This window comes from Epinephelus lanceolatus, chromosome 1 (genome assembly GCF_041903045.1).
Source record: "Epinephelus lanceolatus isolate andai-2023 chromosome 1, ASM4190304v1, whole genome shotgun sequence".
NCBI lineage: Eukaryota > Metazoa > Chordata > Actinopteri > Perciformes > Serranidae > Epinephelus > Epinephelus lanceolatus.
In genome coordinates this window covers 29,413,965-29,429,380 of record NC_135734.1, presented here as the reverse complement: position 1 = coordinate 29,429,380, position 15,416 = coordinate 29,413,965, and the positions used below count along the sequence as shown (strand labels likewise).

At 40.7% G+C, this 15,416-nt stretch overlaps 1 protein-coding gene across 1 annotated transcript in view; it reads left to right on the top strand.

Annotated features, from left to right (window-relative positions):
* The window catches only part of uba7 (ubiquitin-like modifier activating enzyme 7), a 51,736-nt gene that overhangs the window by 34,816 nt on the left and 1,504 nt on the right, over positions 1 to 15,416 (top strand). The window contains exons 22-23 of the mRNA XM_033625881.2: positions 9,987 to 10,088; positions 12,529 to 12,611. Coding sequence (XP_033481772.2) covers positions 9,987 to 10,088; positions 12,529 to 12,611 — 185 coding nt within the window. The remainder of the gene's footprint in view (positions 1 to 9,986; positions 10,089 to 12,528; positions 12,612 to 15,416) is intronic.

Genomic DNA, 15,416 nt, shown 5'->3' with positions numbered 1-15,416 from the left:
AGTGTTGAATTTCACGGGAAACTCTGATAATTGGTCACATTTGGTGGAAAAGTTGTGATGATTAGAGGAAATTGCACAGGGACTGGTTGAATTTGAATTATTAGTTGCAATCACAACATCCTGGAGGGGCCGGCTACACAAGAAAATGAAGGTTCTTTGCTGTTTTGTGCAGAAATGAATCCAGTAACTGTCAATATAAATGCAATTATACAAGATTTTAATTGACAGGAACTCTGTTATGATAAAAAAAATGCAAGGACTTTATAAGAAACTTGCATGTAATATAAATGTTGGGAAGATGCACGAGCAGCCATAATCCTTGCTCTTGTGTTGGGACCATCAGATGCATCATGTTGAAGCATTTCGATGATCATTAATTGCTTTAAAACTGCGACTCCGTCTATCAGAAGTGTTGTTTGAGTGTCTCTGCAGGCTCCAGCATGTCAGTGGCCCATTTGTAAGAGGAGCATTTTATTGACTCAGTCCTGCTGCCCCGGGTCATTTTCAGTCGGGCAGAGTGCTGTTATCTTCTTATTTGAAAGACAATCACATTGAGATTCTGTTTGCTGTTTTACACGTCAATGGGAGCCTTTCAAAAGGAACGGGCTGCTTTTACCCTGTGTGTCAAACTCGGCACTCTCCTGAGAAGTGTCTGTGGGCCGCTGAGCTGCCTCTGCTGCTCCTCCTCCACCCTAGACCAATAAATCCAGAAGTCATCTTTGAAAACATACAGTTTATGATCTGAATTACAGAGTATCTTTAAGGCCGATTCTTAATATATTCTGTTTATTGTCTTGTTTTGATGTATTTTGATGTGTTGAGCAGTGTGAAAGGCGGGCATCCTGTCAATTCTCTGGAGATGCTGGAGGTCTCAGCCATCTGTTTCTTCACTGCTGTCCACAGAGAGTGGTGATCAATAGTGACATGGTAGCAGATGACAGTCCCGTTAAGACAAAGGACACACTTTACATGACAGTGCTGTCGTCACTTTGTACAACATAAACAAACATGTTCCTGTTGACAAAGGTAAACTGCACTTCAGCGTTATTTCTGATTATGGTAAGTGTGCTTCAAAACAGGATACACATACAGTATTATCATTATTTTAAAGTAGTCTTTGGTGGTTAAAAGAGTGCACAGTTAGGACAAAATCGATGTGCACATTCTTATGTCTTGTCAAAACCTGGCGCCTGCATTCAGGTATAATATGCCAGTAGCGGCCAATATAAATCTGGTTCGCTCACCTCTTTCTGACTCCACACCTCCAGATTTTCTAACTTCTTCAGCCCCAACCAGTGCTGATTTATGTGACATCACTTGAGGCATTCTATCAGACTTCACACAGCTCCCCGGGAAGCCTCAGAAGACTTTCTACAACTTTTTAATGCAGCAGTACTCCCTAAGATCTGTAAACAGACTTTGATGTGTAAAATCTGCGAAGTTCCTCATTAGATAAAAGCACAACGTGTTTATTTTTCAATCTGGAAGCCAAAACTACTGATTATTATCCAAGAAACTGGTGTGCTCAGTGAAAATGATCCTGGACTCAATATTTACACAAAGAAATTTAATGTTATGAGCAGTTTTACTGGAGCACTAGCTCAGACAAACACACTGATCAAACAGTCAGGTTTAGGTTCTCTCTCTTTGTAACAACTTGAGCAACTGGAGGAAAGAACATTTTGTTCAACCAGGTTTTTATTTGTTGGGATTTAACAGCTTTACTGCTCCATTCTCAGCTGCAATATCTTACACAAAAATAGCTGCATGGTGCCTCACTTTATGCTTATCTACAATGACAATGCATCAGACCAGTCTGCAAAGTCTGTTCACACACACACATATACACACACAGATTCACTTTAATTTTCCAGGAACAGTTTAGTGGTGTTGCACACCGTTTAAAGCCGTGAACTTCCATCCATCGATGTTGTGATGTCACTAGCAGTATGACTGTGCATCGCCGCTGGCTCTGTACTGTAGGTATGACGTAAAGGAAGGCGTATTGATGCTGGATTGGTGAAGTGGAAATTGATTGTCCATTTATGGTTCCAGTAAATGCAGTGGTTGTTTGAAATATGAAAGACTCCATTTGATGTTGTCTTGACTAAAGCTACGTGTCTCATACAACATATCTGATTTTACACTTTAACATGCAAGCTCATCTTTAAATGTATGATTAGACTAACACTATTTTAAGTAATTTGAATCTTTTATTATCCCCCCCCCAGCAAATAAAGGCTTAAATTCATGCTCTAAATAATACTGACTATCCACTATCATCTGAAGTAACCTTGGTGCATACCTGCTTGTGCTGCAGTATACATATACAGTAGTCAGCAGCAGCACTACCATATGTTCAGAAGCGAACTGCTGCTCGACTTTGAGGCTCCGTCGAGGACTAATCTAGGACATGAGATCACAGTGAAATTTACCTTGTCGTCTTCGAAATGAAATCTAAGAGAAGCTAAAGGAGCTTAAGATGAAAATATGATCTAAAAAGACCACACAGATCCTCCATCTGCCTCTCGTAAAGCTCACTTTGAAGCCCTCCAAAGGAAAAGAGTTGCCTTTGAAGAAGCAGGCCTCTAGCCACAACGGGTTGTAAAACGTTTCCACTGTTGGGATTCTGTCCAGATAATGAAGCTGAAGGCAGGAGCGTGCCTCGGCAGTGCTTGTTTCTTGTGTCAGACTGCAGGGAGGAGGACTTATGGAGGTTTGCCTACCGATCGCAGCTTCCTGCCTCCGAAAACGCTCCATTGTCTTAAAGGGCAAGATTAAAAAAACTCACATTATTATTATTATTATACTCTACATCCCGTGACCTGAGCAAAGTGACCAGCATTTTTGTGTTCCCTGAAGGGGATCACAATCAGACTTGGATTCATTGTACCTCCTTATCAGGTTCACTTGGCTGAACTTCCTCTGGCTGCACTACATTCCCATGCCCTCACGTATATCTGCAGACAGAGGAGTCTATTTTTGGGTCCACTTGTTATCATAAGAGATTTTATTGTGTATCAGGTCCTGTGCTGTTAAACTGCCGCAGAGAGGTTCTCTTAATTCTGGAGGATCCAGAACACAAGTCTAAAAATAATACTGATTTGTACTATTTTTATCACCCTTGATAAGTTGTTTGATTGAGGGTCCAGACTGTGACTGTGACGCTTGTTCGACTCTTGTTTCAGGCCATCTCAGAGATTCTCAGACTGTACTGTGACTCACTGGAAATAACACTTTCTGATGAAGCCAGATCCTTCTGACCTTTTGATCATGTAATTCTGTAAAGTTAAAGTGTAGGTATTATTGAACATTGCTCCACAGCTACTGCCGAAAGGTCATTTTTGACTTAAGTTCTTTGGGCCAGATGGAATTCAGTATAAATCTACGAAGTGCTGCAAACAGAATAATGGGATAAAGTTTTTTTTAACCTCTCGGAGTTCTTAAACACATATAAAACACCTTTTTTTATAACCATCTAATCAAAGTTGATCAAAGTGAGGTCTCTCTGTTATTGATTTCACATCTCACCTTATAAAAAACTATAACTTTTTTAGTTTTTCTGAATTTGCACAGCAATCGTGATTTATTGTGTGTTTTAAGTCATCTGTTTATTTATATCTGCTCCTGATTTACTGTTTTAGGAACAGAAAGTTGGAAGGATGAAAGGATGTGTATTGGATACATGCCTTACTTTATGATCAGATTATAATGTTTTCCTGGAGGCTGTTACTGTCTACGCTCAGATTTTTCAGGAAGAGCAGGGAAGCTGAACAGGCTTCCTGTCAACAAGAGGAAGCAGCCAAGAGTTTGTCCTGTTCATCAGATGTGAGGGGAACTTCATATCTGAGCAGGCCACACAGGGAGAGATGATTTATAACATGCGTAATGTTCAGTAATGCAGAAGCCACAAACACTGATGGGAAATTTGGAAGAATTTTGTGTCATTTAAAAAATACCCACGTAGATTCTGTCAAAGAGAGTAAAGCATTTTAGGATTTGCTTTCAATCAAAACAAACAGATAAGGAAAAAAGGGGAAAGACGCATCATGACACAACAGTGATACCTAACGAATTATTATGTAAAGTTAAGTAGCATACTTAACCTACAGTTACAGAGGTTAGGTTTAAGAAAAGAAACATGGTTGGGTGCCTTTAGGTTTCGGCAAGTAAAGTAACTATAGCCCTTTTTAAACAGGAATTGTGCAAATTTGCAGGAAAGCCCAATCAGTCTTTTTTCAGCATTGGCAGTATAAAAACAAAATCGGAGAGTGCAGCAAAATGCCGCCTACCTACTTTTGTTTATACAGAATGCGCCTTTTTTGGGGCAATGGGGGGCATGAGCAAGTAACAAAAAGTGTAGCTCAGCGTGTGACGTAAACAGCGACATACATCGAGGGAAGCTGCGGCTGGTCAGTCCTTCGGCGATTCTCTCATAAGTTGGCCCTTCCTTCACCGTCTCCGTCATTTGATGGTTAATGGCATCTTCGTTTGCGAGGACAAGGAGGGTGCGCAATTCTTTGTCTCCCCAGTTGCTCATTCCCCTCTTGGTACTAGCTGCTCGCTAATCCTGCTATCAGCTGTTTCCTGTTTATCCACCGCCAGTGGGTCGCACAAGCGGCGTCATCAACAGCTCCTCCCACAGGTCATCAACAGCCCCTCCCGTTGCGGAAGGCCACCTCTGTCTGTTTAAACTAAAAGGGTTCCGCCAATATGACTGCCCTACGAGGTGGAAAATTGGGCACCTCGGATCAACTCGCCAATCCGACTCTGTGTGTCTAAACGCTTGCAGCTTGCCAGCAAAACGGCCCAACATTCACAGAACATCTGGCAGTGTAAAAGGGGCTTATGTTAAGGTTAGGAGAAGAAACATGGTGACAACAAACCTTAAAATAACTTTGAGTTCACTTGGTTTCATGTTTCCTGACACTGATCTTATGGGGGAAAGTCCTGTGTTGCTTGACCCATCCACTGCCCCAACCTGGCTCCTTACACTGACTTTAAGTTCTTATATTACTTTCGTCTTTACTCCTGTCTTTGCAATAGTCAAGTGATTGCAGCCTTCCCAATTACATAGGTTGCACACACATTTCTAGCTCATGATTCTGTGGGTTATATACAAATTGTGGTGCATCACTTTTCTTAGGTATACACACAAACAGTGCATGAGAACAGCCTGTGTTCTTGTTAATGGTGTTTCCACATTGTGACTTGCGTTGATGCAACCAACGTGCATGTGATTATCTACAGCGTCAGTGAAACAATGACGGGTGCTGTGGTGAAATGAGAAGCAGTTAAACATTTGAAATGTCATTGTGTTCCTTTATTGTTTTGGAAAGACCAGCTGTGTCATGTTTTAGGGGGAAGTTCAAAGCTCCATTTATTATACAGACTGCAGTATGTGGACAGCAGATGAGAAATTTGGCTGCTCTCCAACAACAGATCAGACAGAGTATAAACTTACATTATATGTTCAGCAGTGTGGCTTTATCCACTCAGGCCTGTGACATGGCCGTTTGTCTCATCCTCATCCTCTGAAGTGGAACTCGGTATATTTTAACAACCCGAATCCCGAGTGGCAGCTCTGCTTTGTGTCCAAACAGACGTCTGGATCTGCAGACACACACTGGACACAGCATATGAGTAGCTGATATGAAATATGTAAAAAAGGCTTTCCTGAGGTTGAACAATTCGTCAAATAAGGGACCATACAGCTCTAAGCATTTCTAATATTCATTGCCATTCACACCAGAGACTTATTTTAAATGCATTTACCTTGAGCCCACTTAAAAATTCCAGCCTGCCATTTCAAGATGGACACTCCAACCCCAAGGCCAAGCTGATTTTGTGCAGCTGTGATGAGCAACCAAGTAACACTTGGCAGGGATTTGTCAGTCACGCTGTTGTCAACATGACAGGTGACCTCTTAGACAGTAATGCTACACTAACCTCAAGATAACCTTGCCAAACTTAATTGCATGGACTTATATGATATTATGTAATATGAACTCTGTAACTCTCCCTTTTAATTGGTCTTTTTCAAAATGGTTGTATCCGCTTTGAGTGCAGGTGGTTTATGTAATGGATAATGCAGAACAAAATGTTGGAGTTGTACGTTTCTGCAAACCACGAATATGTTACATTTGTACGTTTTATAAGTGTCATCATATTAACGTTTCTGAAGTGACGTAATATATAAGTTGACTTTGTCACCGGGAGTTGAAGGGGTTGGTGAATGGCGAGATGCATGCCAAGCTGCCGACCAATTGAAGACCAACAAACAACAAAACTAGGTGCTATCAGTGAGTTATTGCTTTGTTTTCAGCAGCTTTTTAGCTACCAAACTCTTTTTATTTGCAACCGGTCCAATCGCAGTTTTTCCACTAGGGATAGTGCCACAAAAAGAGGTTGTTGTTTACCAAAAAACACTTTGTTTCCTAGTGGTAAAGTACCACAAAAAGCAGATGTTTTTTACTGAGACATTGCTGTATTTCCAGCTGGGATTGTGCCATGAAAAGCTGTTGATTTTACCAAGATTACAGCTTCTCCAGCTGGGCTTTTTTAAGCCCAAACATTATCCTCTCCTAACCATAACCAAGTTGGGCCTTAACATAACCACACGTTAACCACAGCATTGATGAAAAGTAAAGAAAAGTAAAGTTTCAGTGTATCCGCTACATAATATCAGGCAAATGTAATGTAACCTTTTCAGGCAACTGGGTTGCAGAATGTACATCGAGTGATTCATTGTTACAAAATAAACCCAAACACGGAGATGTAGGTCTTACATTACCCTAAATTGAATTTAAAAAATATTTTAACACTTTCTCCAAAGTCTGTGATCAGAACTGTGTTTATAGCACCAGTCTATTCAGAAAAAACTCAACATACAAAGCTGTGATTAACCAGTCAGAATCAAGTATTATAGTAAAATATAACATTGGATAAAGATGTGTCTATGTATTATTAGCTGCAGAGAATTGCATGTGGGCTCCCAGTAAAGCAGACCAGTAATTTGGTTCAGTGTTGCTCTAAGAGCAAAACAATAACTCTCTGCTTCCCATCCCGTCTCCTTCCCCAGAAATAACTGTTTCATTGGGCCATTTTCGTTTTTATGGCGGAGGTTTCATGACAAAAAGATACTGTAGTGGTGCTTGTGGGAAACCATTTGTAATTGTTTCCAGCAGCCAGTTTGGTTCCAGTGTTCTTGCTTATTTTTTTCCTCCCTTGCTATAGTGTTGAATAGTTGACGTCACTCACGGACACACACGGTCTGATGGGGTAGTGGACCGGCTTTTGGTTCCTGCCTGAGTTGTGCGACAGATATGAGAAAGAGGAAGGGAGTGGAGAGAGTAAAAATAGCCTGCATGCCTGCTTAGCATTGTGTAAAATCAGCATCTGCACACAAAAGCACAAATGTGGCGTGGCACCACTGAACGAAGGAGGTCAATTCTTAAGTGCAACAATGACTTTGCATTTGTAAGATTGTTTGAAATATTTTTTGTACTGCATGTGCATTTCAGCTTGAAGTTCTGTTCTGCAAATGGGAAGTTGGAGGCTGCACTGATAATTCACTCAGCATTAACACGACCAGGGTTACGACGTGCATCTTGCAAACAAAACGTGCTTTGTCTGAAAATGGGACAAAGGACCTAGACACCCCGTCAGACTTGAGCAGAAGTATGCCTCGAGTGTGTCTCCATAACCCCAAACCCCATAAGTGGTGGGAGTTGTGAGGGCTGGTCGAAAAGTTCCCCTTGGCTGCTGGAGCAGAGATAATTGGACCCAGGTTTAGCCGGAGTTTTGGTATTCACATCTCAAGCCAAGTTTTGATCTTCACAATTTCTCCCACCAGACAGCGCCTGTGTGATCAGGGTCGTCTGCCTCTGTGACATATTCTGACATGTTTTTTCTGCATGTGAGGATCCCGACTCACTGCAGGTCAGGTGATGTTTTCTCCTAAAGTCCTACATGTGCAAATTATGATTGTTTATAGTAAACACGTGGTGTCTGAATCAAATCTGTCTTGACTTTGTGCTTTGTGTTTCTTTCGAGGTCAAAGTCAATCCTTTAGGAATAGTGATTTAGAGGCCACCGCGTTACTTTTGAGTCATGCTTCCTAAAATCTGATCTTGTGAGATGATGAGGGGTGTGACAGCAGTTTTTGAAGTTCTCTCAATGTGTGACTGTTTGTTAAGCTTCATTTAGACTCTCAAACTCACTCACAAAATGACCATTTGTAAATCAGTTAGTCATGTCGTGTTACCTTGAAGTTGTAATGAAAACTTTTTCTCACATGTCGCTATGGAAAACGGCAAACATAGGGTGTTTTCACACTTGGTACTTTTCAGCCCTCTAAGTGGACTCAGAGCATCAGCATTTTCTGCACACATGTGAACACAGAACTCAGTCCCCTCTGAAGCGAACTCTTGTCTGCAGTGCAGTTCGTTTAACTTGTGCATTGTGAACACACTTGTACACCATTGTATTTAGGCCTCTAAATCACATGCTGTTGCACTGGGACGCCTGAAAAAACAGACAAAACCACATCGGCCTGTAACACTTGCAAGGACGCAGGGCGAGGAATGGTTTGCTCCACAGAAGATACTGCACATCTCCAGATGTGGAATGTAGAATACATCAAAAGGCACAGAAACACTCAGGTTTTCCTCCAATTTTAAGTTCATCTGAAAGCGAGGAGCTTCATAACTGTTCTGCAATGCCACATCAAAGTAAAACCAAAACTAAATCAATATATATTATATATAGGCTATAGTGTGAACACAGAAAGAACTGAGTCCCTTTTCTGTTGGCCCACTTTTTGGTGCACTTTAAGGGAACTGAGTTTGGTTTGTTAAAAAAGGACTATGTGGAAACACCCTTAAAGATTGATTAGGGACCACGTCAAACAATAGCAAACATCTGGGACCTATACCTTTAATGTAAAAGAACACTTAACATTATATATAACATAACATTTTTTATACAAATATGTAAAACTACAATGATTATTTCATTATCAGCTAATGTTATGCAGATTTTTCTGATAAACTTTAGTCTATAAAATATAAAAAACCCACAAATGTCCATCCAAATATCCAAAGTCATGTCTTTAAACTCATATAAAACTCAAAAACTTTTTGAAATTAGAGCTGATATGTTGGCTAAGTTTGGGTACTAGTACTGAAATAATGAAACAGTTAGATGCTCTTGTGCAAACGCTGCGGACATATTTTGGTCAATAGAAAAATGGCATTGATGTTTAATACACAGTCCAATCATTAGAATGGTCATCGATTAATTTCCTGCTCATTAACTTGATAATTGGAGAATTTGTTTCAACACAGTGTAAACCTATCAGTAACAGAGGGCTGAAGATAAATGCTGCTATTACAGACAATCTGTCAGTCCCAGTTTAAATGGCCGAACAGATGACTCAAACAGGAAATTCAGAACAAAAACGACCCCTCAAAGCTCAAACTTCAGCCACTTAAAGTGCAATCTGGCAAGGTGTCTGGAAAAATTCCTGTTGTTATTTCACCGCCCAGAGCAACACATTTTTATTCACACAGATGCAGGTTTTAACTTTTTCTCAATTTGCACAAATATCATCTGCCCAAAACTACACTGACACATCTGCATGCATGGATGTTTGTCACTGATTATAACACTGAGAATCAAGTAAGCCTTGTAGATGGAAACTTGGGAAAAGACAGACGGTCACTCCATCATACAGGAGGAAGCACCTTCTTGACCTCATCGAGGCTTGTTCAGGTCCACGCTGCAACTTTAGTGGGCTGCTGATTGTTCTCAGCTGCTTTATAACGCAGTGATGAAAAATGCAGTCTGTTTGTCTGTCTGAGTGTCCACGACTCTTTTTATAGGACCCAAACATCTTCTACACATCCCTCACAACAAGAAGTACTTCATCTGTCAACTGTGTGTGTGTGTGTGTGTGTGTGTGTGTGTGACATGTCTATCGGCAGGTCGCAGGAAAGAAATACACCCTGTGGGATGACTTCCTTGTTGAGGGCAGACGCGGCGGTCAGCAGGAAATGACCTTGGGAGATCTGTTCCAGTTTATCAAGGTACAGCCTCACACACACTTTCTTCACACCCGGTGCTACTGAGTGCATACTTTACGCGTATCTTATCCCTAAACCTGCTCACCTTCCTCCAGTGCACACAATGGCCATTGTTTGAAATGACTGACCGCTTTACACCTTCCATTCACAACTTCAGGACTCTGTTCGACCATCCTGGAAATTCATGCTGTTGTATAACCATCAACTTTATTCCAGTGGTTGAACAATGTGTGCAACCTTTTCCCCAAGGCTGATGTGTTTTTACTGCAAGAAAACGACCATAATATAGGATATAGATATATACAGTATTTTACATATTTTACATTTTCTTAGTTGTGACGTGTATTATCTTGGGTGATCACAAGTTGAGAGCTCTAAGTACGGGCGTGAATGTATCTTAAATGCATCTTGAGATTGGATCGCTCAGACCTCATTCAGAGGTGGTTCACGCTGCATATGGCCACATTCTTTCAGCTTAGTTCAGCGTCTGCCCGGTTAGCATGAGCTAACACAGCAGCAGCAGCTGTTAAATGGTGTCTGTTCACACCTGGCATTAGAATGCGTCTCCACATACGTCTTGAGTGAACGTGTGATGAGATTTCACTTCCCTGTTGTATATGCAAATAAACATGTACACCATTTTCATTTGCAAAGACCAAATGCATTGTTGTTTTTAACCAGCGAAAGGCTTGTTGTGCTACACACACTAGTGAGAGTCTGCCTGCACATGCACAGTGACAATGCTAACTGTTAGCATCGCTCAGCTGTTACCTAACGACAGAGTCAAGCTATTTCAGCATCGGTGTGAGGTTGTTGGGACCAGGCGTTAGAAGCGCTGGTCAGAGGATATTTTTTTATTTACCTCTGGACAGAGCTGAGCTAGCTGCTTGTTTCCCCGTTTCAAGTTCTTGTGCTAAGTTGAGTTAGCCAGCTGCTGGTGGTAGCTTCATTTTTAGATGACAGACATCAGAGTGGTACCAATCCTCTAACTCTCTACAAGAAAGCAGATAAATGTCTTTCCAAAATGTCAAACCTTTCCTTAACTAAAGGCCTCTACTTATTTTCATACAACCTAGATTTCATGAACTAAGATGGGAAAGCTGAGATCATTTGAAAGAACTAGATAAAATCTTGTGTCTTCAAAAACTAAGATGCTGCTTTGCACAAAATTTCGCCAAAGTCCAGAGATAAACGTGTCGGGACTGTTCCAATTCAGTCCTGTCTAAGTCAAAATGTTGGACACATGACAAGTTACCACAGCAGCCCTGCAGGTTGCTGCACCAGTTAAAGAAAAACTGCAGGATTGTTGGTTATTTTTTGTAAAAACACTCAACAGTGAAAATTAAAGTAAAAGGCAACCCCAGATTCACTCTTTGGTGTTTTGCCGTGCTATATTTGTTTTTTTTTTTCATTGTGTCTCTTGGATGCCTGTTGCTTAAATGGTACCTGGTTGCTACCTTTTTACAAAGCCCCGACCTCACCTGTGCGCTGTAGGGATACACACCCATAAATGTCCTGAACAGAGAAAATAATGAGAAAATAAGAAAACACAGGCAGAGGGCAGAGTCTCTGCAGAAAAATACACCGGCGCACTGTGAGAATGGGTCATGAGTGAAGCTTGCGAGAGATTACTTTTTATGAGACTGTACATCCTGCATGTTTTATCTTTAACTTATCTCAGCAAATGAAACAGAACCAACAATGACAAACCTGGCTTTGACAGTGCTGCATGGTAACTGTCTTGTGAACTCAGTTTCTCTATCATATCACCAGTAACGGAAGACAAGAGCAGCAAGTGATACACTGTATTTTACACTAACAAGTGATAAGCTGCTACCATCCCAAACATCATAATGTTTGTTTTCCTGACTGCTACATGAAGCTTATAGTTGATCAGAAACTGGTGAATGTGCACCATAATATCCCAGAATACAGTGTACATTTATAGAAGATACATATTCCAAGGTACTTATAAAGGTGATGCAGTATAATCGTGTCCTGTTGCTTTTGCGTACTCAGCGCATTGTCCTTACAATATTTATTTAGGTCACTTGCAACAGAAATGTTTGAACATGACTTTAAGCATCTTTCATTACACATGCACATTCTTGTCCTGAGCAAACATTTGGTGTATTGATTCCAAATTCGTTCTGAGGAAGCAAAGGGAAAATAAACTGGCAAGTGATCATATTTGCTCCAAGTTTCGTTTAACCTTTAACTGGCCGGGTTTCCCTGGTTTGTTTGTGGAGACGCTGAAGAGCTTCCTGAGCTGCTGACGATGTTTTAGGCCACAGGTTATCGTCCGACCTGAAGATCTGCTGACCACTGTCTTTGAAGAAATTACCTCTGCATAATGCATGCAGATGATACGTTACCCTCTTTTTTATATTGTTGTGTTTGTTATATTGTACGGTAACTTTAACTAAATCATGTCTTTGTGCAGGACAAATATAACTTGACCATCAGCGGTCTCTTCTATGGACCAGCTGTCTTATACGTGGGGCAAGAAGAGAGGCTCAAGCAGAGGTATGTCCAGCTAAGACAAAGACAGTTTTGCATATGCATGGCTACACATGGCACACAGCCCTGCACACAAAAACAATCACAATAAGCAGCCTCCCTTTGTTTGTTTAGAGGCTAATGGCAGGCTGAGGTGTTTCCTCCGAACCTGCGAGCAGAGAGCCTGTTGACACACTCACACATGCATCACTGAGCACTGACGAGTGAGACCGATCCTCCTCGGGTTTCCTTCTGTTTGTTGAGGACAAGAGTTTAAAGAGTTAAATCAGTGTGACCTTTTTTTTCTGCATCTGAGAAGCCATGTTGTTTGGGCCTGTTCAGCGCTGCAGCGTGTTATAAGCCCCGGGTTGTTTGAAAAAAATCAGGTGTCTCGTGCTGTGAACTCTCGTCATCAAGAACTGAGTCAGAGCAGAATATGCATCCTCAGGGATGTATTTATCGCAGGAGGAGGGGGAAATGTCATAAATCAGGTTTATCAAAGACATTTTATAGGCAGTGATTTGCTGGAAGAATTAGAATATTTGATTGTAATCATGCTTTGCGTAAATCTTGCTGTGAGGTCTTTGAGCTCGTCTTGAATCAGACTGTGTGCGTGTCCGTGTCTGTTTGTGGTGCTCAGATCTCTAGGGGGCTGGTGGAGGTGTTGAGGTTAGATTAAGCTGCAGAGCGAGAGGGGCTGTTTGGACAGCAGGCCGCACATGACAAATGCCCTCTCCAGTAGTCACTTCCTGTGTAGTCACCCTGCTCCAAGCTGCCTGTGCTGGGCCAGTGAAGGGAAACTTAGAACTTAAAAACTAAGAGTTTTAAAGGGCCACTAAAGACACACATTAACATCAATGTCAACCGACCTGAACAAAAGGAAGGAATGTGATTTGACATGTTTTGATGTTAAGTTTTCCCTCTTGATTTTTACTTGTCTTGATCACAGTCTTTTTAAAATATTTTATATGTGCCACATGTCATATTTTATGTTTCCTTTGTTGGGTGAGGAGCCCAGGAAGAGTGGTGGCAGCTAATGGAGATCCAAATAAAGGATAAAGACTTAAGAATAAAGACAATTTTCAAAATCATTCAATTGTATAGTTGCTGTTATTCAACATTTTTTATGGTTAAGAAAAATCCCATGAAAAGACCAAAGCCAACAGCATGTTTTTGAATGGTCACAAACCCATTCTTTCCTACTGAAGATGTAAATCCTATAGTTTCATATTTAAGATAAGGTAGGGTGAGGTAAGATAAGAGGATACGATACAATGTGATACCATACCATATGATACGATACAATATGATACGGTGCGATACAATACGATACGATGTGATACAATATATGTTACAATACGATACGATACAATACGATATGATACGATGCAATACAATGCGATATGATATGATATGATACGATACAATGTGATACTATGCCATACCCTATGATACGATACAATACGATGCGATGCGATACAATACCACACAATATGATATGATACGATACGATACAATGTGATACCATGCCATATGATACGATACAATACGATATGGTGCGATACGATGCGATACGATACGATGCGATGTGATATGATATGATACGATACGATACAATATGATACTAGGGATGTCCCGATCCAGCTTTTTCACTTCTGATCCGATTCCGATATTACAGCCTTGAGTTTTGGCCGATACCAATACCAATCCGATCCAAGCTCACTTATTTTGTTGTCAGTCATGTTAGAAAAGGTTTGATCAAGCGATATTACTCTAACAAGAACAACTACTTAATCGGGTTATTTAGAATGATCCACAACAGTTGGTATGAGAAACTGACCTGTTTATTGTTAACAGGGTTAAATAAACAAACTTGAAATTTGAACATTAACATTAAATAAAAAAAATATAGCTGGTTTGCTTTAGCTGCTTTGGCCCCTTAATAAATAGAAAATAAATCAACACAAGAAATCTTTAAAATGTCTAACAATGAAATTAAAATAGCAGCAAGGTTCCACACACTTGTGCTTTGGCCCCCCTAATAAATAAAAAAAAGATTAACACCACAAGACATTGTTGGCATTTAACAAACAATGCAGCCTTTCCTTTTCAGTTATTTTAGTAGTGTTTTTGTAGTCCATCCATGGCTCCAATTTCACTAACTGTGCCCAAAACAATGCCGTCAGTGCTCTTTACTTAAACAGTAAGAGTGTAAACCAAATAAAAATATCACTCTCAAAAAACCAGAGCAGAAAACAAATAGTTAACTAAGTTGACCGTTACTCTTCCTACCCTCCATGTGTCTGCCGTCTGCATGCTGGCCTGGTGGATTGATAGTAAGAGCTGGAGCGGATCACTGGAATGGACTGCTTGAATTGCGGAGTGCTGGGCTGGCCAGAAAACCTGGAGCGGACTCCGTGAAAAACTGGATCAGAGTTCTTGGATCAGCATTTTTCCATGCAGTCCGATCTGATGCCGATGCCCGTTTTTTGCTAATATCGGCGGCCAATACCGATCCGAATATCGGATCGGGACATCCCTATATGATACTATGCCATACCCTATGATACGATACAATACGATGCGATGTGATATGATACAATAACAATTCTTTATTAGTCCCACAGTGGGGAAATTTGCATCATTACAGCAGCAAAAGCATGGTGCAAATAAGACGCATAAAAACGTATAAAACATATAAACATATAAAAACATATTTAATAGTTTCCTAAAACAGCTGGACACTGTAGTTTAACAGAAGCCTTGCATAAACTGGAGTAAATAGTATATTTGTTGGGGACTATTTTCAGCAATGGATTAATACACCTTATA